We start from the raw sequence: 25,609 nt of genomic DNA on the forward strand, positions 1-25,609 counted from the left end.
GCAAGAAGAGGCCGGGTGAATGCGGCCGGAGAGAAGTGATGAAGGGAGATAACTCTAGTACCAGTACAGGTCTATGTGATCCAGGATCATCTGCGAGGGACAAAAAGCATCAGTGAGGAGAGAAGCAGCATGCACCACATGCACAGCTTAGATTCTCAACATGTCCTTCCATAACTTTCTGTTTCAAAATTTCTTTGAAAAAGCCAAACGGAGATGCCAAAGGCCCCATGTGCCAACTTGTCGTTTTCTCAGCATGAAAGTTTAGTAATAGTAATCCCCAACTGTAACAGGGAACTGTGATACTCCCTCCAGTCCCGCTATCTCCCTGATAACTCCACACTGCTGTAGGGGCCACCGGACAGCTGTCGCCATGGTTACTGTGCTCTAGACATTAAAGAGTCCCCAATGACAAGTTACACCAAACATCAAGTAGCCTCCTCCTCCTCCTCCCACCGTCAGACTGTACCAACGCTCCTGTCATCTATGACATAATCACCAGCTACACTCGTGTTCATCAAGCAAGAATTTCCATGCCCCAGGTTTTCGCTCCTTTTCCCTCACTGTTAGCTCACCCCACAATGCCATCCCCATTCCATCCTGTGATGCAGAGATTTCCCCTTGTGCTGTCCTAAGTCACATCGATTCAACTCACTATCAATGCTGTTCCCAAACCCTCATTATACTGCTGTTAGTCCCCCCTACTACACAAATTTCCCAATAATGCTGTTTGAATTCCCTCATTATGCTTCTGTAATTGACCCAAACTACACAAATTCCCCAATTTCGCTATTCCAATTACCACATAATGATGCTGTAATTCTCCATATTACACAAATTTCCCAATAATGCTGTTCCAATTCCCACATAATGCTTCTGTAATTGACCCATACTACACAAATTTCCCTATTCCAATTACCACATAATGATGCTGTAATTCCCCATATCACACAAATTTCCCAATAATGCTGTTCCAATTCCCACATTATGCTGCTGTAATTGACCCATATTACACAAATTTCCCAATTTCGCTATTCCAATTACCACATAATGATGCTGTAATTCCCCATATTACACAAATTTCCCATGTAATGCTGCTACTATGGGGGCTTGGACTGCGGAACTGGCCTCAAGACACCATGGGTGAGGTAGCCTTGACGGAAGACACAGGACATCCCACTCCTCTCATTAGTTGGTGATCTTACTTCAGTAAAACCTCTCATCATACACCGCTTGTCATAGCTTGTCATTGGGCTACCGAGGGATGAGCAAGTGTTGACAGTGTTAAAGAAACTCGGTTAGAATTCACTCAGGAAACAGAAGGAAAGTGTGAAGATTTTCAAGAAGTGCAAAACCAGGCAGCAAGCTCACAGCAGACAGAAATAACAGCACAGCAATCTCACAGCACGCAAGAAATCTCACGGCACACAAGAGATCTCGCAGCTAACCCAACTAACAGTGTTAGCCAATCACTGCAATCTGCAACACCAGTAAGCAGACCAAACACGCAAACATCAGATGTAAATGATTATAAACAGCATGCAAATCATGTAACAGACAGCCATGGCAACAGAAATGTGGAGTCATCCCTACACCTAACACTACATGGCACCATGGGCCGGCATCGCTATCAGAATGTGATCAACAGAGATCAGTAACATGGACCACCTTAACATATCCCTCTTGCCATGTGTTCCACAAAGAACAGTGACATGACCACCCCGTCAGTCATGTGTTCCACAATAACCAGTGACATGGTCCACCCCACAAGCCATGTGTTCCACAAAGACCAGTGAAATGGACCACCCCTTCAGCCATGTGTTCCACAAGACCAGTGACACGGTCCACAGACCAGTGACATGGACCACCCCTTTGGCCTTGTGTTCCACAAAGACCAGTGACACGGACCACCCCTTTGGCCATGTGTTCCACAAAGACCAGTGAGATGGACCACCCCGTCTGCCATGTGTTCCACAAAGACCAGTGAGATGGACCATCCCTTCGGCCATGTGTTCCACGAAGACCAGTGACATGGTCCACCCCACTAGCCATGTGTTTCACAAAGACCAGTGAGATGGACCACCCCTTCAGCCATGTGTTCCACAAAGACCAGTGACATTGTCCACCCCTTCAGCCATGTGTTCCACAAAGACCAGTGACATGGACCACCCCTTTGGCCATGTGTTCCACACAGACCAGTGACATCCACCCCCGTCAGTGGTCCCTGTGTTCCACAAAGACCACTGACACGGACCCCCCCTTTGGCCATGTGTTCCACACAGACCAGTGACATGGACCACCCCTTTGGCCACATCCGGCTGCCCCTGGAGCACTCACCTTGATCTGTTGGGCGGTGGACTGCAGGTTGACGTAGCTCTCCTCCAGGTTCTGGAGTTGTGACTGCACCTGCTGGGCCAGACGGGGGAGGCGTGGCGCCGTCACCACTAGCTGCTGCCCCTTCCGGCTCACCGAGTCTAGCGTCAGGCGGTAGTCCTCGATCTCCCGGATCAGAGCCTGCAGGGGAAGGGATCAAACAGGGTAGTGTATCAGAGGGATCAAATAGGGTCAGTGTACCGGAGGGATCAAACAGGGTCAGTGTATTGGTGGGATCAAACAGGGTCAGAGTACCAGAGGGATCAAACAGGGTCAGAGTACCAGAGGGATCAAACAGGGTCAGTGTATTGGAGGGATCAAATAGGGTCAGTGTACCAGAGGGATCAAACAGGGTCAGTGTACCGGAGGGATCAAACTGGGTCAGTGTAACTGAGGATCAAACAGGGTCAGTGTAACAGAGGATCAAACAGGGTCAGTGTACCGTAGGGATCAAACAGGGTCAGTGTAACAGAGGGATCAAACAGGGTCAGTGTACCGGAGGGATCAAACAGGGTCAGTGTACCAGAGGGGTCAAACAGGGTCAGAGTACCAGAGGGATCAAACAGGGTCAGTGTACCAGAGGGATCAAACAGGATCAGTGTACCGGAGGGATCAAACAGGGTCAGTGTACCAGAGGGGTCAAACAGGGTCAGAGTACCAGAGGGATCAAACAGGGTCAGTGTATTGGAGGGATCAAACAGGGTCAGTGTACCAGAGGGGTCAAACAGGGTCAGTGTACCGGAGGGATCAAACAGGGTCAGTGTATTGGAGGGATCAAACAGGGTCAGTGTATTGGAGGGATCAAACAGGGTCAGAGTACCAGAGGGATCAAACAGGGTCAGTGTATTGGAGGGATCAAACAGGGTCAGTGTACCAGAGGGATCAAACAGAGTCAGTGTACCAGAGGGATCAAACAGGGTCAGGGTACCGGAGGGATCAAACAGGGTCAGTGTACCAGAGGGATCAAACAGGGTCAGGGTACCGGAGGGATCAAACAGGGTCAGTGTATTGGTGGGATCAAACAGGGTCAGAGTACCAGAGGGATCAAACAGGGTCAGTGTATTGGAGGGATCCAACAGGGTCAGAGTACCAGAGGGATCAAACAGGGTCAGAGTACCAGAGGGATCAAACAGGGTCAGTGTATTGGTGGGATCAAACAGGGTCAGAGTACCAGAGGGATCAAACAGGGTCAGTGTACCAGAGGGATCAAACAGGGACAGTGTAACGGAGGATCAAACAGGGTCAGTGTACAGTCATAACTATCACTTCTGACAACTTCATCTACAACTAACAACTCCATTCTGTTTTTCACCAGAAGTTTACTTCAGTGTGTGTTTTTGCTGATAAACTTCAAATTCATCAATAATCCAACATTATGACAACCTACTCATGTTAATCTCTCTCATGTATGCTATTGGTGTTACTGTTAATCCTCAACCTACTATATATATATTCTGTACCATGTTCATCATTCAGGCTTGCTTGACAACGGTATAAGGATCTACACCGAAACACTGCCTTTACAGTAAAGGTTTTTACTTCAGGTGTACAGTCAGGTGTATAGCCAGGTGTACTGCCAGGTGTACTGCCAGGTGTACAGCCAGCTGAACTGCCAGGTGTACTGCCAGGTGTACAGCCGTTGTACAGCCAGGTGTACTGCCAGGTGTACAGCCAGGTGTACTGCCAGGTGAACTGCCAGGTGTACAGCCAGGTGTACAGCCAGGTGTACAGCCAGGTGTACAGCCGTTTTACAGCCAGGTGTACTGCCAGGTGTACAGCAAGGTGTACTGCCAGGTGTACTGCCAGGTGTACAGCAAGGTGAACTGCCAGGTGAACTGCCAGGTGTACTGCCAGGTGTACTGCCAGGTGTACAGCCAGATGTACAGCCAGGTGAACTGCAGAGCGTACAGCCAGGTGGACAGCCAGGTGAACTGCAGAGCGTACAGCCAGGTGTACTGCCAGGTGTACTGCCAGGTGTACTGCAGAGCGTACAGCCAGGTGGACAGCCAGGTGAACTGCAGAGCGTACAGCCAGGTGTACTGCCAGGTGTACTGTCAGGTGTACTGCCAGGTGTACAGCCAGGTGTACTGCAGAGCATACAGCCAGGTGTACAGCCAGGTGAACTGTCAGGTGTACCACCAGGTGTACTGCCAGGTGTACTGCAGAGAGTACAGCCAGGTGTACTGCCAGGTGTACTGCAGAGTGTACTCACCCTATGTTTGTCGATCTGCCTCTGCGTGAGCTCCAGGGAGCTGACATTGAGAGAGTTGTGAGACATGAGTCGGTATGATGTCTGCAGCAGCCACTTCTCACAATCCTGCTGCGCCTCATGGAAGTCAAGGTGGTCATCATAGATTGCCTGCAGGTCGGCCACCACCACCTGCAACACAGCACCAGTGGACATAAGCATGTTGATTTAATGTAACCGTCACTATCGTAACTGCTGGCAAAGTTACTGTGTCTTCAATTTAGAGATTGATTACTTATAGATTTAACCATGCTAAATAGAAACCATAACCAAATGTGCAATGTCAAATCAACTGTTTCAATCAGAGGTGGTTATTTTGATTTGATACCTTTCTGATACCTTTCTGATCAATCAGAGATGAGCAATGTCCAAATTCATGGTAAAACTGCATTTAAGATAACATGTTTTGATCAACAAACTGGGTGTTAACAGTATTTCAGTCCATAAGGCGAAAAACTGTGTAAGGAGAGTGGAGACATACAAGATGGGGGGTGTGAACATACAAGATGGGGGGGGCGAACATACAAGATGGGGGGTGTGAACATACAAGATGGGGGGGGCGAACATACAAGATGGGGGGGCGAACATACAAGATGGGGGGGGTGGAACCCCGATCCTGTGTGGAGTGTGCACACATACAAGATACAAGATGGGGGGTTGTGAACATACAAGATGGGGGGTGTGAACATACAAGATGGGGGGGTGGAACCCCGGTCCTGTGTGTAGAGTGGACACATACAAGATGGGGGAGGGGGGGAAAACATACAAGATGGGGGGGTGGAACCATGGTGCTGTGAGGAAAGTGGACACATACAAGATGGGGGGGTGAACATACAAGATGGGGGAGGGGGTGAACATACAAGATGGGGGGTTGGAACCCCGGTCCTGTGTGGAGAGTGGACACATACAAGATGGGGGGGGTGAACATACAAGATCGGGGGGTGGAACCGCGGAGCTGTGAGGAGAGTGGACACATACAAGATGGGGGGGTGGAACCCCGGTGCTGTGAGGAGAGTGGACACATACAAGATGGGGGGGTGAACATACAAGATGGGGGGGTGGAACCCCGGTCCTGTGTGGAGAGTGGACACATACAAGATGGGGGGGTGGAACCCCGGTCCTGTGTGAAGAGTGGACACATACAAGATGGGGGGGGGGGGGGGGTGAACATACAAGATGGGGGGTTGGAACCCCGGTCCTGTGTGGAGAGTGGACACATACAAGATGGGGGGGTGAACATACAAGATGGGGGGGTGGAACCCCGGTCCTGTGTGAAGAGTAGGCACATACAAGATGGGGGGGTGAACATACCAGATGCGGGGGTGGAACCCCGGTCCTGTGTGGAGAGTGGACACATACAAGATGGGGGGTGAACATACAAGATGGGGGGGTGAACATACAAGATGGGGGGGTGGAACCCCGGTCCTGTGTGAGACATACCCTGGCCCTGTTGCGGACAGCATCATAGCGAGCCTGGACATCGGTGAGGGAATCGGCAACGTCGGGGTTGTTGCACAGCGCCTCCAGGTTCGCCACACGGTCGGCCAGCTCGTTCACAAGTCGCTGACGGTGGTCGGTGTCTGCCAGGATCATCTGCAGCAGCAGCAATCATTCTTACTTTATGCATTCATGTATTGGTCATTTCAAATCTAAAACAATTAAACTGCTTGTGATTTGATTGTTTGACATGGTAAAGATCTTCACATTGTATTTTGGAATATGTTAAATAGTTGGAAAAACTGACAAATGGTAGAGGGAATTATGGGGACATCAGGCAAGTATGAAAATATGCTGTTTTACTCTGATGCCAACTCTTACCATGTGTGTCTCTTCTTTTCAAACTGAATGCTCGGAAGCTCTGGTGGGACAGTTTGTTGTTATTTCTGCCATGGCAACCATGGCTACTGAGTGATTGAGTATTGTTTTACGCCACTTTTAATCAATAATCCAGCAATATCACGGTGGAGGACACCAGGAATTTGGTTCACACATTGTACCGATTTGGGGAATCGAACCCGGGCCTTCTGGGTGACAGGCAAATGCTTTAACCACTCGGCTCCCCAACCGCCACCATGGCAACTATGGCTACTGACCTTGTACTTGTCCAGGATGGTCTTTTTCTCTGCCAGCTGTGCCCGCGGCTCGGGGTCCAGCTCCAACTGACTCTCCACCTCCGCCAGCCACTTGACGATCATGCCGAAGTACTCCTCGTACTCATGCCAGCGCTGCTGAACTCCCTCCAACATGGCAGTGCAGTCATTGATGGACGAGTTCAGCTTCTCCCACTGATTGGTCATCTGGGTCACCTGACTCTCGATGGTCCTCTTGCCGTCGGTGGAGGTGACCGGCAGGATCTTCTCAGCCATATCACATACGTAGTTGACCTTCTGTAGACCGTCGTCCATACTGGCCGTCACATCCTGTATAGAAACAAGAGAAATATCAAACTGAACTTTCCCATTCTTTGTCAAACCAGAAAATTGTAAACCTTTCAAAACTTTCTTTGGCATATTCTTTTTTGGAGCATAATTGAATTACAGGACTTTTATTATGCAAGTTCTTTTGCAGAAATAAATATTTCAAATTAATCTGCTATCAATCAGAACCAAATTGATCAGACAAATACAAGAAAGACCTCAACAATATCTAAGAGTCTGGCTTGTTCTGGCTTGTTCACCTTAATGTCTGCGATCCTGTCCTGTATGGCTGTCCAGTCCCCGGCAGTGTCACTGCACGCCTGCACACGCTCACACATCATGGCCAACCACTTGTTGGCCGACTCCAGGGCGTCATCGTACACTCGGTGGTCATGGACGTTGTCCTTCAGCTTTTGTAGAGTGCTCTGTCACAGAAGAGGGAGACTGATAGTTCCAGGTTCATGGGCAGACTGATACTGACAGATAGAGGGTGACTGATACTGACAGACAGAGGGAGACTGATACTGACTGACAGAGATAGACTGATACTGACAGACAGAGATAGACTGATACTGACAGACAGAGGGAGACTGATACTAACAGACAGAAATAGACTGATACTGACAGGCAGAGGTAGACTGATACTAACAGGTAGAGGGAGACTGATACTGACAGATAGAGGGAGACTGGTTCTTGGGGAGGCAGAGGGAGACTGATACTGACAGGCAGAGGGAGACTGATACTAACAGGCAGAGGGAGATTGATACTGACAGGCAGAGGGAGATTGATACTGACAGGCAGAGGGAGACTGATACTGATAGACAGAGGGAGCCTGATACTGACAGGCAGAGGGAGACTGATACTGACAGGCAGAGGGAGATTGATACTGACAGGCAGAGGGAGACTGATACTGACGGGCAGAGGGAGACTGATACTGACAAGCAGAGGGAGACTGATACTGAGAGGCAGAGGGAGGCTGATACTGACAGGCAGAGGGAGACTGATACTGATAGACAGAGGGAGACTGATACTGATAGACAGAGGGAGACTGATACTGACAGGCAGAGGGAGACTGATACTGATAGACAGAGGGAGGCTGATACTGACAGGCAGAGGGAGACTGATACTGATAGGCAGAGGGAGATTGATACTGACAGGCAGAGGGAGACTGATACTGACGGGCAGAGGGAGACTGATACTGACAAGCAGAGGGATACTGACGGGCAGAGGGAGACTGATACTGACAAGCAGAGGGAGACTGATACTGACAAGCAGAGGGAGACTGATACTGAGAGGCAGAGGGAGGTTGATACTGACAGATAGAGGGAGACTGATACTGACAGGCAGAGGGAGACTGATACTGACAGGCAGAGGGAGACTGATACTGATAGGCAGAGGGACACTGATACTGACAGGCAGAGGGAGGCTGATACTGACAGGCAGAGGCAGATTGATACTAATAGACAGAGGGAGACTGATACTGACAGGCAGAGGGAGACTGATACTGATAGGCAGAGGGAGACTGATACTGACGGGCAGAGGGAGACTGATACTGATAGACAGAGGGAGGCTGATACTGACAGGCAGAGGGAGACTGATACTGATAGGCAGAGGGAGATTGATACTGACAGGCAGAGGGAGACTGATACTGACGGGCAGAGGGAGACTGATACTGACAAGCAGAGGGATACTGACGGGCAGAGGGAGACTGATACTGACAAGCAGAGGGAGACTGATACTGACAAGCAGAGGGAGACTGATACTGAGAGGCAGAGGGAGGTTGATACTGACAGATAGAGGGAGACTGATACTGACAGGCAGAGGGAGACTGATACTGATAGGCAGAGGGACACTGATACTGACAGGCAGAGGGAGGCTGATACTGACAGGCAGAGGCAGATTGATACTAATAGACAGAGGGAGACTGATACTGACAGGCAGAGGGAGACTGATACTGAGAGGCAGAGGGAGGCTGATACTGACAGGCAGAGGGAGACTGATACTGATAGGCAGAGGGAGACTGATACTGACGGGCAGAGGGAGACTGATACTGATAGACAGAGGGAGACTGGTTCATGGGGAGGCAGAGGGAGGCTGATACTGACAGGCAGAGGGAGACTGATACTGACAGGCAGAGGGAGACTGATACTGACTGGCAGAGGGAGACTGATACTGATGGGCAGAGGGAGACTGATACTGACGGGCAGAGAGAGATTGATACTGACATGCAGAGAGCCTGGCTCATGGGGAGGCAGAGAGTGGCTCATTTCATCAGTAGAGAGTAAATTCAGCATTGTGTTACATCAGCACTAAGGTATCTGTACCTACCCTGGCAAGGGAGCAGAGAGCCTGGAACTTGGTTGACAGCTGCATCATGCTGTTGGAGAGACGAGGGTCACTGCTCCGCTGGGCAATTGTGTCCCCTTTCTCTCGAATCTTGTCCAGAGCAGCCTTCTTACTCCCAATCTCATCATACACATCCTGGAGAATGGATGACATGTCATATTAAAATTATCATACCGGATAATCATAATAACAGCATCACAAACACAAACTCATAGAAAGGCTTATAAAAAATCTGGCCAGTAAGATGTATACACAGGCAACTGCACAACAAGTAACTATAGTGGCCATGTTAAACATTAACAGAAACAAAAACCTGTGCCAGGAATTTGAAAAAGGTCCTTCTCTTTGATGTGAGATTTACCACCCCTTCTTGGTACTGATAGTGGGAGATTTACCTCCCCTTCTTGATACTGTGTGAGATTTACCTCCCCTTCTTGCTGGTGTTGTAAGACTTACCTCCCCTTCTTGGTGCTGCTGTTGTTTGCGGCTGAGGTTGGGTTTGGGATCCATCAGCCCACGAACTTGGGCATCCATCTTGTCTATCCAGTTCATTATGGTGACATGGTCATCGTCCAGCTCTACCCAGTTGGCGATACACGACTCCAGGTTTGTCTCCACGTCTGACACTGCCATGGAGAAGACAGACCAGTCCTCACGCAGACCTTCCATTTCGCGCTGGATTACAGACCGACCTTGGGGTGAGGTGCTCTCACAGACACGCTCTCCCAGAGCACCAGCCCGGTTCACCATCTCCTGACCTTGCCGCAAGTCAGCCTTGAACTCCTTCAGCTGCTGCAGCCGGTCCTGTAGCGTGCGCTTGTCACCGCTGTAGTCGCTCATCCGCTGTAGCCGATGCTTGGTGTTGGCTAGCCAGTCCAGACAAGCAATGTATGCTTTACGATAGTCCTCATGACCTTTGACCTGCTCCTCAGCCTTGACAAAGGCATCCTGGAGGAGAAAGTGACATGGTATTACCAAAAGAGAAACACTCAAAAATATAAGGAAGGGGTTCAAATTATTAATTTTAAACTCCAGGTCAAATTTGGAACGTACATCTAGTGTATTACAATAATTTAAAGTTATTTCATCATGCCGCTTGAGGTCCATTTTTGATTTTGAAAAGAGAAGATGGGGGACTTGGACCACATGAACCCAATACCACTTATCTCCATCTTGCTGGAGTCTGATGACCAGCCAGCAGTACTGAGGACCTTGTCTGATGTGAAACACGGGTCATTCATGGACAACACACAGTGATGATAGAATCTCTTATCTACAAATCTTGGCCCAGTCACAGAAAGTGATCTTAGCGCTATGTATATCGTAAGCAAACATCAAAGAATGGGAATTAACTAGATTTTGATGGTAGAATCTGGTGTGGTCTGTGACTAGACTTCATGATACATTAAATCCAGCACTTTTGCCTGACACCAGGTCTTGACTCTCTGACGCCATGTAGCCCACACTCACCCTGCTCTCTGTGATGACAGCCTGGTACCTGGCTGAGAGTCCGGACACATGGCCGCGGGGACCGGAGTCCTTCACCTGCCCGGCCTTCTGCTCCAGCTTAGCCAGCATGTCCTTGTGAGCAGCGATGTCTGCCTGGAGGGCCTGGGAAGAAGATGCACAATATCTGAAGAACTGTTTCTAGACATACAGTACATAATCTTTGTGAGCAGCGATGTCTGCCTGTAAGGCCCTGGGAGGTTGGTTGATTGGTTGGTTGATTAATGCAACACTCAGCAATATTACAGCTATATGACGGCGGTCTGTAAATAATTGAGTCTGGACCAGACAATCCAGTGATTGACATCCAGAACATCGATCCACACAAATTGGATACGATGACATGCATCAACCAAATCAGTGAGCCTGACCACCCGATCCCGTTAGTCGCCTCTTACAGACAATCATAGTCACCTTTAATGGCAAGCATGGGTTGCTGAAAACCTATTCTACCCGGATCTTCACGGGTTGCCTTGGGAGCAGACAGACAATATCTGAAGAACTGTTAGACATACAGTACATAATCACTGATAAGCTAAGAGGTTGTATCACCTTGAATTTCTCCATGTGTGATCTCTTTTCAGGGAGGTCCGTCTTGTACTCCGAGTCAGACCGAAGCTTGTTCTCCACGTCAGTGAGCCAGATGTTGAGCTGGTCATACAGCCGGTCGAAGTCTCCCCACTGGGACAAGGCAGTCTCCAGACTGCGCTTGGCTTGGGACATTTCCGTCAGCAGGTTCTCGTACTCGGTCTTGGCTGCCTCAGTGTCCTGCCGCAGCGTCTGACAGCCCCTGTTGCTGGTGGATGGCAGCGTCTTCTCACAGGTGTCCAGCAAGCTCCGCAGCAGGCTGTGTCCGCGGTCCATGGCGCCTTGTATCTCCTACAGGAACACACACGCTGGATCAGTATCTCTTTGACATCTTTGAAACACCTCTCAATAGGAATACTGAGGTATTATAGCATATTTAAAAACTGATGCATACTGAGGTGTAAAATTGAAGCCTAAAAATAAATGGAACTGAGACAAGGTCAAATACCATTCATATGACAACATCTGAAAATCCATCAGTCGTTATTTCATGGCGTGTCAGCTAAATGTGGGTGGGGAACCGGGATTCAAACCCACCAATAGGTTTCTGGTGTGCCCGAGGGATGCAACTCTGCACAGCAAATTGCTGCGCCTTACACAACAGGGCCACCATTGCCCCCAGATGAGGATGAGAAGATAAATGGATGGGAAACCCTGTGAAGGTGTTAATGATGATAAACATGTCATGATGATTCAATATGATGATAAATGATTATTCCTTGAGAAGCTTATGTTAGAACAGGCAAATGCCGCTGTATTATACTCAACTCATGTCCACAGGTACACAGGATACACAGATACACAGATACACAGGATACACAGGATACACAGATACACAGGATACACAGATACACAGGATACACAGGTACACAGGATACACAGGTACACAGGATACACAGATACACAGGATACACAGGATACACAGATACACAGGATACACAGATACACAGGATACACAGATACACAGGATACACAGGTACACAGGATACACAGGTACACAGGATACACAGGTACACAGGATACAAAGGTACACAGGTACACAGGATACACAGGTACACAGGATACACAGATACACAGGATACACAGGATACACAGGTACACAGGTACACAGGATACACAGATACACAGGATACACATATACACAGGTACACAGGATACACAGATACACAGGATACACAGATACACAGGATACACAGATACACAGGTACACAGGATACACAGGATACACAGGATACACAGATACACAGATACACAGGTACACAGGATACACAGGATACACAGGTACACAGGTACACAGGATACACAGGATACACAGATACACAGAATACACAGGATACACAGGTACACAGGATACACAGGATACACAGATACACAGGTACACAGGATACACAGGTACACAGATACACAGGTACACAGGATACACAGGATACACAGATACACAGGATACACAGGATACACAGATACACAGGATACACAGGTACACAGATACACAGGATACACAGGTACACAGGATACACAGATACACAGGTACACAGGATACACAGGATACACAGGTACACAGGATACACAGGTACACAGGATACACAGGATACACAGGTACACAGGATACACAGGTACACAGGATACACAGGATACACAGGTACACAGGGACACAGGTACACAGGATACACAGGTACACAGGATACACAGGATACACAGGATACACAGGTACACAGGATACACAGGTACACAGATACACAGGTACACAGGATACACAGGTACACAGGATACACAACTGACAACATGCCGAGACATGGGAGCACTGTCTGCACACTTCATATATGGAGTCCATTTAACAGGCCACGGACAGACAGTGACAACTACCAAGTCTACCACAGATATCCAACCATCTATCCAATCTACAAGAACATGCAAACTGTCATACATGGGACACCACTGTCACATTCATGTGCAAAAGGAAAACTGTGAGGTAAACAAGGTTGAAAAGAAATTCTACCATGACATTGAAGAATGCTTGATTCTGATTGGTTAAAAAGAGGTTTCCTTTTTGCTAAGGAAACCCCTTTTAAATACAGTAAGCCTTTTCACACAAAAACTGTGGGCATGAATACATCGACAGCCTACATATCGATTCATAAAACAAATGGCTGCCGATCGATCACCAAGAACTGTAAAATGTATCGATATTTCCTCTATTACACGCTGGCTCTCCAATACAAGCCTGGTCTCGAATACATGCCAAGTCAATGCCTCTCACGAAACTAATAGATGGCCAAGCGTCTATTAGAGGAAATACTGTAGTTTGATATCGGATGTTTTTGGCAAAGATATGTTGTTCTAGGCCATAATCCTGACTGCTTCGGGGATGAGATTACAAAACTCGACAAAGGCATATCTTTTGCATACAAATGAAATGTTTATGAATATGTCAGGGACATGTTCAAAGCGAACAGACTCCGAAAAGGCAATTTCGCCCAGTTCCAAATTAAAAGTAAAGAGGTATCTACTCTACAGTCGGACTACATTAAATTTCAAAACACAAGTTTATCTCCTAAATATTGACTGTTTACTGACTGTAACTTTTGACGGCATGTTTTGAGTCACTGACAAGATGCTGTTAATTCATTCAACACCAGCTGCTTTCATCTACAAGCATTCTCTCAGCGACGTGGTTTCAGTTTACAAAAACGTAAAACACAACATGCTTTCACTTGACATGGATACTTTCACTTGACAACATGTCTAAATAAGGACATGCTACAACACTGCCACATGATAAGAATGCTACAAGAGGCTGTAAGTGGGACGAGCATGCTCACCAGGTAAAAGTTGCCCTGCAATACAACAGTAACCATCATCATTAGAGAACATGGGCTGGAATACAGGATGAATGATTGTCACAGACATGGGAGATATGGGACATCAGTGTGGCTGGACTGTCACAGACATGGGAGATATGGGACATCAGTGTGGCTGGACTGTCACAGACATGGGAGATATGGGACATCAGTGTGGCTGGACTGTCACAGACATGGGAGATATGGGACATCAGTGTGGCTGGACTGTCACAGACATGGGAGATATGGGACGTCAGTGTGGCTGGACTGTCACAGACATGGGAGATATGGGACATCAGTGTGGCTGGACTGTCACAGACATGGGAGATATGGGACATCAGTGTGGCTGGACTATCACAGACATGGGAGATATGGGACATCAGTGTGGCTGGACTGTCACAGGGGTAAACATGCAGGTATGAACAACGCAATGTCGATGCTGGAAATGCAGGTATGAACAATGTGATGTTGATGCCACATTGTGGCTCCATGACAATTGCAGTATGTCTCACACTGGCGTCGACAACACTGGCGGACTCACCTCTGCATGCTCCAGTCTGGCTGTGACCTTGTCCCGCGACCCCTGGTCATCCTCTAGGGTCTGAATCCGTTGTCGTGTTTCTCTGAGCCACACCTGGAACTGCTGCAGACTCTCCTTGTAGTTCATGTGGTTGGTGAAGTAGAATTCCAGGTTACAGACGATGTCCTGTGAACAACCAGTCAGGCATGAAACACTGTCGTCATAATCTACATTTTAATGCTTTACATTTTCACTGACAAATAACCATCACCCTCAGCTATGTGATGTCTTGTGTCAATGTTAAGCAATAACTGTAGCTCTGTACTACACTGTCCTTCCCCTAAGTGCTATGTACACACCTTGCAGTGGGCGATGACAGCCTGGTAGCGAGTGGTGATTTGCGTAATGGCGTGTGACGTTTTGGCATCGGCATTGGTCTGAAGCAAGGCCTGGGCTCTCTCGCTGACACGGTCCAGAGCTGACTGGTGTGAGATAATCTCCTCCAGGTGGCGCTGCAACATGGAACAGCAATGGTTATCAATAATACGTCTGGTGCTAAAAGATTTAAGTAACATTGGGATAAGTAAGGATAAAATACAAGGATGACCAACTTCTTTATTACGATTTGGAGTGACGTTTTGGTTTATGTTCTAACACTGTCATCAAGCAAGTGATCATTGCCACGTCTCCATAAAGACAACAAATAACTTTGAGAGGCATTTAGAAGTTGGAGTACCAAGTAAGGATAAGTGAAGCTGTCTCACCTGGTACAGCTCCCACTGGAGCTTCTTCTCCTCCACGTTGGTCTTCAGGTCCAGCTCCGACCGCACCTGGTTCTCCGTGTCCTTCAGCCACTGACTGAACGTCTGGTAGCTCTCCTCGAACTCCTCCCAGCGTGTGAGACACACCTCCAGATCGGATTGCGCCTGCACCAGCTGACCACGGAACTCCTCAAAGTCTTTGTGCATGGCTTGCAGTTCCTGGCGCATCTTGGTCTGGCCCTGAGGGGATGTACTGGGCAGAGTGGCCTCCCCTGCCTTGGTTGCGTGCGACAGTCTCTGGGTGCCCTCAGCCAAGTTGTGCAGCAGGGACTGGAAACAGAAAACTCATTCATAGACGCACCAGGGTTAAGACATTGGTTTTGATTTCATAGAATGGAACCTTGTCATGGATATCGATTGAATATAACATAACAGCAGGAATTTCCACATATTCTTGCCTTCAACACAGTGGACAGGGAGTAGGGACCTATCTCTAGTGACAGAGCTATAAGCTTAGCACTGATGGGGTCAAGATCTGGCACATATGAATCCAGTCCATTGTAACAAATCTCATCCTGTGTACAGCTGCATGGACCAGAATCTTGGGGCATGATAATGTCAGTTCCAGGAATGTCCCGGGAGCCCCGATGTGAAGATGTCCCGTCTGACAGGTCACATGTTCTCGAACTGTGACCTCCTCTGTGTCTGTTGGGGGCGGGTGTCTCCTTCTCCCCAGCCTCCCCGGCCACAACAACAGCGTCGATACCCAAGGTCATGTTGTGGGTGCAGTGATGCACCTCCTTCATAACAAATCACAGGTACTGGTAGTATATCTGCTCCTCCTCCTTTTCACAATGAATCAAAAGTTTCACGTGTCCTCCACAGTGCTGCCCGCCACCATCTCAGAATGCATGATGGCCTAGAGTGTGGTCAGGCTACATGCTGACACAATTCACCAGCTCACGAGTATCGAGACACAAGACCTGATTTCCACATGGATAATCTCAGCCAAGAACGTATAACCCTCTGACACCTGCTAGGTTAATCCTCACGGTGACATACCAATCAGAATGTAATCTTATAATCAGCCTATAACCTACATGCATGGCTGCCAGCCAATACAGACCTTGGCACAGGCTCAACAAACACCATGAACAGTTGACTGCCATGTCCTTGGAGTACACCCACATGATCCTCAGGCCAGCTGTAAGACACTTTAGCCTCAGACCCTCAGTCATGGGGGTGAAAAGCAGATTGGGTGAGTCAGGTCAGAGGTAGCTTGAACAACATGGCCATGACAGCAATCATGATCATCTAATCATGTGGTGAATCATGTGACTACATTGTTGAAGACTGTACAGTGGACTATACAGAGAACTGTACAGATGACTGTACAGAGGACTGTACATAGGACTATACAGAGGGCTGTACAGAGGACTGTACAGAGGACTATACAGAGGGCTGTACAGAGTACTGTACAGAGTACTATACAGAGAACTGTACAGAGAACTATACAGAGAACTATACAGAGGATTGTACAAAGGACTATACAGAGAACTGTACAGAGGATTGTACAAAGGACTATACAGAGGACTGTACAGAGAACTGTACAGAGAACTATACAGAGGATTGCACAAAGGACTGTACAGAGGACTGTAGAGGACTGTACAGAGGACTATACAGAGGACTGTACAGAGGACTGTACAGAGGACTGTACAGAGTACTGTACAGAGTACTATACAGAGAACTGTACAGAGAACTATACAGAGAACTATACAGAGGATTGTACAAAGGACTATACAGAGAACTGTACAGAGGATTGTACAAAGGACTATACAGAGAACTGTACAGAGAACTATACAGAGGATTGCACAAAGGACTGTACAGAGGACTGTACAGAGGACTGTACAGAGGACTATACAGAGGACTATACAGAGGACTGTAGAGGACTGTACAAAGGACTATACAGAGGACTGTAGAGGACTGTAGAGGACTGTACAGAGGACTGTAGAGGACTGTACAGAGGACTATACAGAGGACTGTAGAGGACTGTAGAGAACTATACAGAGGACTGTACAGAGGACTATACAGAGGACTGTACAGGGGACTGTACAGAGGACTATACAGAGGATTGTACAGTGGACTGTACAGAGGACTGTACAGTGGACATTTATGTACTGCAAAACACAATCATCCTGGTTAGACATTGTCAATTGTCTCATTGATGATATGTGGTTGTTTTTGTTGCACAGTCAGCAAGTTTCCAGCTTCATCACGGAGGCATGAGACTAACTGTTTTTTGTTTGTTTGTTGTTTCAGCCTCACTCAGCAATATTCCACCTATATTACAGCGGTCTGTAAATAATCAAATCTGGACCAGACAATCCAGGGACTGATAACATGAGCATTGATCAATGCAATTGGGACACGATGCCATGCATCAACCAAGTCAGTGAGCCTGACCACCCAATCCCGGTAGTCACCTCTTACGGCAAGCATGGGAAGCTGAAGACCTATTCTACCCCTTATTGTCACGGGTGGAGACTGAGTCTGGACCAGACAAACCACTGTCTAGGGTCATGGGAGTGTAGTGACACAGTCAGTCTGGACCAGACAAACCACTGACTAGGGTCATGGGAGCGTAGTGACACAGTCAGTCTGGACCAGACAAACCACTGACTAGGGTCATGGGAGTGTAGTGACACAGTCAGTCTGGACCAGACAAACCACTGACTAGGGTCATGGGAGTGTAGTGACACAGTCAGCCTGGCCTGACAAACCACTGTCTAGGGTCATGGGAGCGTAGTGACACAGTCAGCCTGGACCAGACAAACCACTGACTAGGGTCATGGGAGCGTAGTGACACAGTCAGTCTGGACCAGACAAACCACTGACTAGGGTCATGGGAGTGTAGTGACACAGTCAGTCTGGACCAGACAAACCACTGACTAGGGTCATGGGAGTGAAGTGACACAGTCAGTCTGGCCAGACAAACCACTGACTAGGGTCATGGGAGTGTAGTGACACAGTCAGTCTGGACCAGACAAACCACTGACTAGGGTCATGGGAGTGTAGTGACACAGTCAGCCTGGCCTGATAAACCACTGACTAGGGTCATGGGAGTGTAGTGACACAGTCAGTCTGGACCAGACAAACCACTGACTAGGGTCATGGGGGCGTAGTGACACAGTCAGACTGGACCAGACAAACCACTGACTAGGGTCATGGGGGCGTAGTGACACAGTCAGCCTGGCCTGACAAACCAATCCAATGCCTCTTACAACAAGCATAGGTTACTGGGGACCTTATCCAACTCAGAATTCAACAGGGAAGTAACATGTACCTCTGCACGAACAAACTACACGCTGGCAACTGTACATCACTGACCTGCATGAACAAACTACATGCTGGCAATTGTACATCACTGACCTGCATGAACAAACTACACGCTGGCAACTGTACATCACTGACCCGCACGAACAAACTACATGCTGGCAACTGTACATCACTGACCTGCACGAACAAACTACATGCTGGCAACTGTACATCACTGACCTGCACGAACAAACTACATGCTGGCAACTGTACATCACTGACCTGCACGAACAAACTACACGCTGGCAACTGTACATCACTGACCTGCATGAACAAACTACATGCTTGCAACTGTACATCACTGACCTGCATGAACAAACTACATGCTGGCAACTGTACATCACTGACCTGCATGAACAAACTACATGCTGGCAACTGTACATCACTGACCTGCATGAACAAACTACATGCTGGCAACTGTACATCACTGACCTGCATGAACAAACTACACGCTGGCAACTGTACATCACTGACCTGCATGAACAAACTACATGCTGGCAACTGTACATCACTGACCTGCATGAACAAACTACATGCTGGCAACTGTACATCACTGACCTGCATGAACAAACTACATGCTGGCAACTGTACATCACTGACCTGCATGAACAAACTACACGCTGGCAACTGTACATCACTGACCTGCATGAACAAATTACACGCTGGCAACTGTACATCACTGACCTGCATGAACAAACTACATGCTGGCAACTGTACATCACTGACCTGCATGAACAAACTACATGCTGGCAACTGTACATCACTGACCTGCATGAACAAACTACACGCTGGCAACTGTACATCACTGACCTGCATGAACAAACTACATGCTTGCAACTGTACATCACTGACCTGCATGAACAAACTACATGCTGGCAACTGTACATCAGTGACCTGCACGAACAAACTACACGCTGGCAACTGTACATCACTGACCTGCATGAACAAACTACACGCTGGCAACTGTACATCACTGACCTGCATGAACAAACTACATGCTGGCAACTGTACATCACTGACCTGCATGAACAAACTACATGCTGGCAACTGTACATCACTGACCTGCACGAACAAACTACATGCTGGCAACTGTACATCACTGACCTGCACGAACAAACTACATGCTGGCAACTGTACATCACTGACCTGCACGAACAAACTACACGCTGGGAACTGTACATCACTGACCTGCACGAACAAACTACACGCTGGCAACTGTACATCACTGACCTGCATGAACAAACTACATGCTGGCAACTGTACATCACTGACCTGCATGAACAAACTACACGCTGGCAACTGTACATCACTGACCTGCATGAACAAACTACACGCTGGCAACTGTACATCACTGACCTGCACGAACAAACTACATGCTGGCAACTGTACATCACTGACCTGCACGAACAAACTACATGCTGGCAACTGTACATCACTGACCTGCACGAACAAACTACATGCTGGCAACTGTACATCACTGACCTGCATGAACAAACTACATGCTGGCAACTGTACATCACTGACCTGCACGAACAAACTACATGCTGGCAACTGTACATCACTGACCTGCATGAACAAACTACACGCTGGCAACTGTACATCACTGACCTGCATGAACAAACTACATGCTGGCAACTGTACATCACTGACCTGCATGAACAAACTACACGCTGGCAACTGTACATCACTGACCTGCATGAACAAACTACATGCTGGCAACTGTACATCACTGACCTGCATGAACAAACTACACGCTGGCAACTGTACATCACTGACCTGCATGAACAAACTACATGCTGGCAACTGTACATCACTGACCTGCATGAACAAACTACACGCTGGCAACTGTACATCACTGACCTGCACGAACAAACTACATGCTGGCAACTGTACATCACTGACCTGCATGAACAAACTACACGCTGGCAACTGTACATCACTGACCTGCACGAACAAACTACATGCTGGCAACTGTACATCACTGACCTGCACGAACAAACTACATGCTGGCAACTGTACATCACTGACCTGCATGAACAAACTACATGCTGGCAACTGTACATCACTGACCTGCATGAACAAACTACACGCTGGCAACTGTACATCACTGACCTGCACTCTCTCTATTTTGCCCTCGATGACAGATCGCTCGCCAAATGTGTCGGAGCATGTGGCCAGCTTCTCAATGGCGGTGCGGAGCCAGGACACAAAGTTGCTGCATGCGTCAATGTAGTCCTGGTGGTTGGCCACGTACTGCTCGTTCCGGGCCAGCAGGTCCTGGGCCTGTTCCTTCACAGTGGTGTAGCGCGATGCAATCTGCGATGTGTCGGTAGATGCCTGACTAGCTGAACTCTTCTCAGCCAAACCATGGGCCTTGCTGGTCACAGATTCCACCATCTGCTCATAGGAGACTATGTCCTGGTACAGCACCTGCAACAACACACAGTGTGAGTGAGTGAGTGAGTGAGTGAGTGAGTGAGTGTGAGTGAGTGAGTGAGTGAGACTGAGTGAGTGACGAGCCAATGTCTTAACATCTAGGCTACCTCACCGCATCTTAGAGTGAGTAGACAGACATTATCATCAAAATGAGGAGATCTTGGAACACTCCAACATCTGACAATTCCTAGTCCATTTCTGATATCCATAAAAAGACACATACTGACCTGTACCCATAACAAAGTCTCCCCAAAAGGGTAATCAACGTCACTGTCCATGAGGACTTTCTGATGAATCAAACTGATGGTAAAGTTGTCGCACAAGGAGATGTGTGTGCTTTCTCCACAAACACTCACTCGATGGACACTCTTTGGTCTCACCTTGACTCTCTGAAGCTCGGCCCGCTTCTCTCCAATGTCGGCCTTAGGCTGTGCCTCCCTCAGTTTCTTCTCCATGTCCTTCAGCCAGCGGAGGACCTGGTCGTTGCTGTCACTGAACTCTGTCCAGCGCAGCAGACAGGCCTCCAGCAGCACCTTCGTATCGGACACCTCGCTCAGCAAGACGGCCCAGTCGGTCTGCAGTTGACTTAAGTCTTGCCGGATCATCTCCCGTCCGGTCACTGATGTGTTGGTCATGGTCTTCTCACCCCAGGTGTGTGCCGTGTGCAGCAGGGCCTGCCCCTCCTCCTTCAGCACCGTGAACTCCTACAACATCCGCACATTGTCAGACTATCCTCCGGAGCTAGCCCAAGGCTTATCTACAACTTCCGCACATTGTCAGACTATCCTCCGGAACTAACTCAAAGCTTATCTACAACATCCGCACATTGTCAGACTATCCTCCGGAGCTAGCCCAAGGCTTATCTACAACATCCACACATTGTCAGACTATCCTCCGGAGCTGGCCCAAGGCTTATCTACAACATTCGCACATTGTCAGACTATGCTCCGGAGCTAGCCCAAGGCTTATCTACAACATCCACACATTGTCAGACTATCCTCCGGAGCTAGCCCAAGGCTTATCTACAACATCCACACATTGTCAGACTATCCTCCGGAGCTAGCCCAAGGCTTATCTACAACATCCGCACATTGTCAGACTATTCTCGGGAGCTAGCCCAAGGCTTATCTACAACATCCGCACATTGTCAGACTATCCTCCGGAACTAGCCCAAGGCTTATCTACAACATCCACACATTGTCAGACTATCCTCCGGAACTAGCCCAAGGCTTATCTACAACATCCACACATTGTCAGACTATCCTCCGGAGCTAGCCCAAGGCTTATCTACAACATTCGCACATTGTCAGACTATGCTCCGGAGCTTGCCCAAGGCTTATCTACAACATCCGCACATTGTCAGACTATCCTCCGGAGCTAGCCCAAGGCTTATCTACAACATTCGCACATTGTCAGACTATGCTCCGGAGCTAGCCCAAGGCTTATCTACAACATCCGCACATTGTCAGACTATGCTCCGGAACTAGCCCAAGGCTTATCTACAACATCCGCACATTGTCAGACTATGCTCAGGAACTAGCCCAAGGCTTATCTACAACATCCACACATTGTCAGACTATACTCCGGAACTAGCTCAAAGCTTGTCTACAACATCCACACATTGTCAGACTATCCTCCAGAGCTAGCTCAAAGCTAGTCTACAACATCCGCACATTGTCAGACTATCCTCCGGAGCTAGCTCAAAGCTTATCTACAACATCTGCACATTGTCAGACTATCCTCCGGAACTAGCTCAAAGCTTGTCTACAACATCCACACATTGTCAGACTATCCTCCAGAGCTAGCTCAAAGCTAGTCTACAACATCTGCACATTGTCAGACTATCCTCCGGAGCTAGCTCAAAGCTTATATACAACATCTGCACATTGTCAGACTATCCTCCGGAACTAGCTCAAAGCTTATCTACAACATCCACAACATCGTCAAACTATCCTCCTGAACTAGCCAGCAGCCGATATATTTTACTAGACAGCCTTCAGCAGCCATTGATGGAGATCACGTTGGAAGACTGAACAAACGAACTGCGAAAGCCTGTTTATCTGGACCGTCCATACTGAAGCTGTCCAGATAACCAAGACTCTTGACCGAGTACCCTTTGAAAACATGTTAATGTTCCTAATGGAAATCCTCCCGAGTTGATGTTCTGACTAATGAGGGTTCACTCAGTGTCCTGGGCCCAATTGCACAAAGTGATCTTAGCACTAAGACTATCATAAGCTTACGTGAAAGAATGGGATTTATTATCATCTCAGCACTAAGATCCTCTCACCTGCAGTTTCTCCAGCTGTGCCTGTATGGTGTATCTGTCCCCAGATGTGTCTGCGCACACCGACAGTCTGTCCCGCGTGGACTGGAGCCATGACGTGGCGTCATTGTAAACATCTGCGTACTGCTCATGGTCCTGAACGTGCTGCTCATAGCGCTTCATCAGGTCCTTAGAGAGGGTGATGAGTGCGGTGTACCTGGAGCTCATCTGGGTCAGCTGGGTGGACACACGGCTGTCTTTGGATGACTGCATCAGGATCTGGGCCTGCTCCGCCAGACCGTCGAATGCTGTCTGATGGCGGAGAATCTCCTCATGCACTGCCTGCATCAAGCAACACATCCGTGTGATATAACAAGTCAGTCCGAACAAACTATCTCCGAGACAGACACCATTAGTTAAAAACCCAAACAGATTTTCACTACAAGACTGACAGCCTTATGTATTGAATCAGCAGTTAACTCCATCTGAGCTGCATGAATATTCCCTGCCCTCTATCCCATTGAAGGTCATAAATGCTGCATGTGTACCTTCTGTTTGTCCATCTGGATGCCCTTGTCCTCCAGTGTGGCCTTCTGTTCTGAGTCGGCCTTCATGTCTGCCTCTGTGTCTTTGATCCAGTGACTTAAGTCATCGTAGTATTCCTCATAGCGGTGCCATTGGTCTCGCAGGTTCTCTGTGGAAAACAAGGGCAAGGATAAAAGAAATACTTTAATACATTTGGGGCAATAACCTGTATTAATATAATCAGTTTCTCAAAGCAATCTCTTATAGTGTTATTCTTGTGAAACATGGCCTAAAACACCATGTACACGGCAGTCCAGGTAGCAGTGAATTCCAAGACTCACCAAGGAGGTTGAGGAGATCCTGTAGATCCGTGTCCAGCACCTTGAACTCCCCAGACAGCATGTCCAGCTCCTGCTTGACCAGCTCCTGACCCTGAGTGGACGTCTCCGGCAGCACCTTGTTCCCCTTCTCCAGCACGGCACTCAGCTTTTTGTGTCCCGCCTCCACCGTGTTCCAGATCTCCTGAACCTTGTGGAGCTGGGCCTCAATGGCATGGCGGTCTCCACGCACGTCACTGCACAGGTTCAGGCGGTCCTTGGTGGCACTCAGCCAATCAGTGCCCTCCATGTAGGAGTCTCGGTACAGCTGGTGGTCGCGCAGGTTGGTCTCGCACGTCTGGAGGAGGTTCTGTTGGATGAGACAGTAATGTCAGTTCCTTCACACAATAACATATAGAGAAGTATGTACATTAAGAAGAGATGTTTCCAATGTGTACCAATTAAATGACAAAACTAACAATCAGTCAAGTGTTACCACAGAGTGTCTTTATTCTTATCATGATATACTGCATGTGATTTCCAAACTTTACTTGCTAATCCTACATGAGACAAATGGTGCATCTCACGGATCTCATGGATCCACAACGTCACTTGTGATGCGGTCGTGAGCGTCGGTTCAAGAAACTAATAGTATGTTCGTTTGTGCATCGAACCAATTGTAATATCTCTTGACTGTGAGTAATTCGTCATAGATTTACCAACATATATGGTATTCGTGTTTCAGTTTTTGCAGTACTATTACAGTAAATTACCTTGGCTTTGGTCTTCAGCGTCTCATAACGAGCAACAATGTGGTGGATCTGGTTGCTGAGGTTGACATCCTTACTGGTCTGCCTCAGTGTGTTGGCCTTATCGTTCATGCTGTCAATAGTGCTCTGCTGGGAGCTGATGTTCAGCTGCAACACCTGCACACAACGCAACAGTAAACTCAGTACAGTGTAGGGCAGGCTAACAAGATTGATGATTGGATTATAGTCGATGGGAACAAAGCATTAATGATTATCAATATGAAAATTGTGTTATTGATAATATCTTACATGAACAATTGTGATGAAAAAGTTTATTGATAGATATTA

The 25,609-nt window shown here is 48.0% G+C and overlaps 1 protein-coding gene and 1 pseudogene across 10 annotated transcripts in view; both read right to left on the reverse strand.

The window, feature by feature from the left end:
* The window catches only part of LOC139442832 (muscle-specific protein 300 kDa-like), a 265,153-nt gene that overhangs the window by 143,690 nt on the left and 95,854 nt on the right, over positions 1-25,609 (reverse strand). For 9 of the 10 annotated variants that reach the window (XM_071223727.1, XM_071223730.1, XM_071223735.1 and 6 more), the window contains 19 exons: positions 25,286-25,438; positions 24,537-24,882; positions 24,219-24,364; positions 23,695-24,012; positions 21,785-22,108; positions 21,081-21,398; positions 15,597-15,923; positions 15,192-15,344; positions 14,854-15,018; positions 14,295-14,309; positions 11,440-11,766; positions 10,852-10,992; positions 9,838-10,329; positions 9,364-9,516; positions 7,296-7,460; positions 6,712-7,038; positions 6,059-6,211; positions 4,583-4,750; positions 2,335-2,511 (listed from right to left, as the gene is read on the reverse strand). In XM_071223727.1, the coding sequence (XP_071079828.1) occupies positions 2,335-2,511; positions 4,583-4,750; positions 6,059-6,211; positions 6,712-7,038; positions 7,296-7,460; positions 9,364-9,516; positions 9,838-10,329; positions 10,852-10,992; positions 11,440-11,766; positions 14,295-14,309; positions 14,854-15,018; positions 15,192-15,344; positions 15,597-15,923; positions 21,081-21,398; positions 21,785-22,108; positions 23,695-24,012; positions 24,219-24,364; positions 24,537-24,882; positions 25,286-25,438 (4,368 nt within the window). The remainder of the gene's footprint in view (positions 1-2,334; positions 2,512-4,582; positions 4,751-6,058; positions 6,212-6,711; positions 7,039-7,295; positions 7,461-9,363; positions 9,517-9,837; positions 10,330-10,851; positions 10,993-11,439; positions 11,767-14,294; positions 14,310-14,853; positions 15,019-15,191; positions 15,345-15,596; positions 15,924-21,080; positions 21,399-21,784; positions 22,109-23,694; positions 24,013-24,218; positions 24,365-24,536; positions 24,883-25,285; positions 25,439-25,609) is intronic. The other variant, XM_071223728.1, reaches the window with a different exon arrangement.
* On the reverse strand, positions 7,778-9,329 carry LOC139442192 (spermatogenesis-associated protein 31H1-like; annotated as a pseudogene).

Source organism: Haliotis cracherodii, unplaced genomic scaffold (assembly GCF_022045235.1).
Source record: "Haliotis cracherodii isolate W230 unplaced genomic scaffold, xgHalCrac1.p SCAF_5, whole genome shotgun sequence".
In the NCBI taxonomy this organism is placed as follows: Eukaryota; Metazoa; Mollusca; class Gastropoda; order Lepetellida; family Haliotidae; genus Haliotis; species Haliotis cracherodii.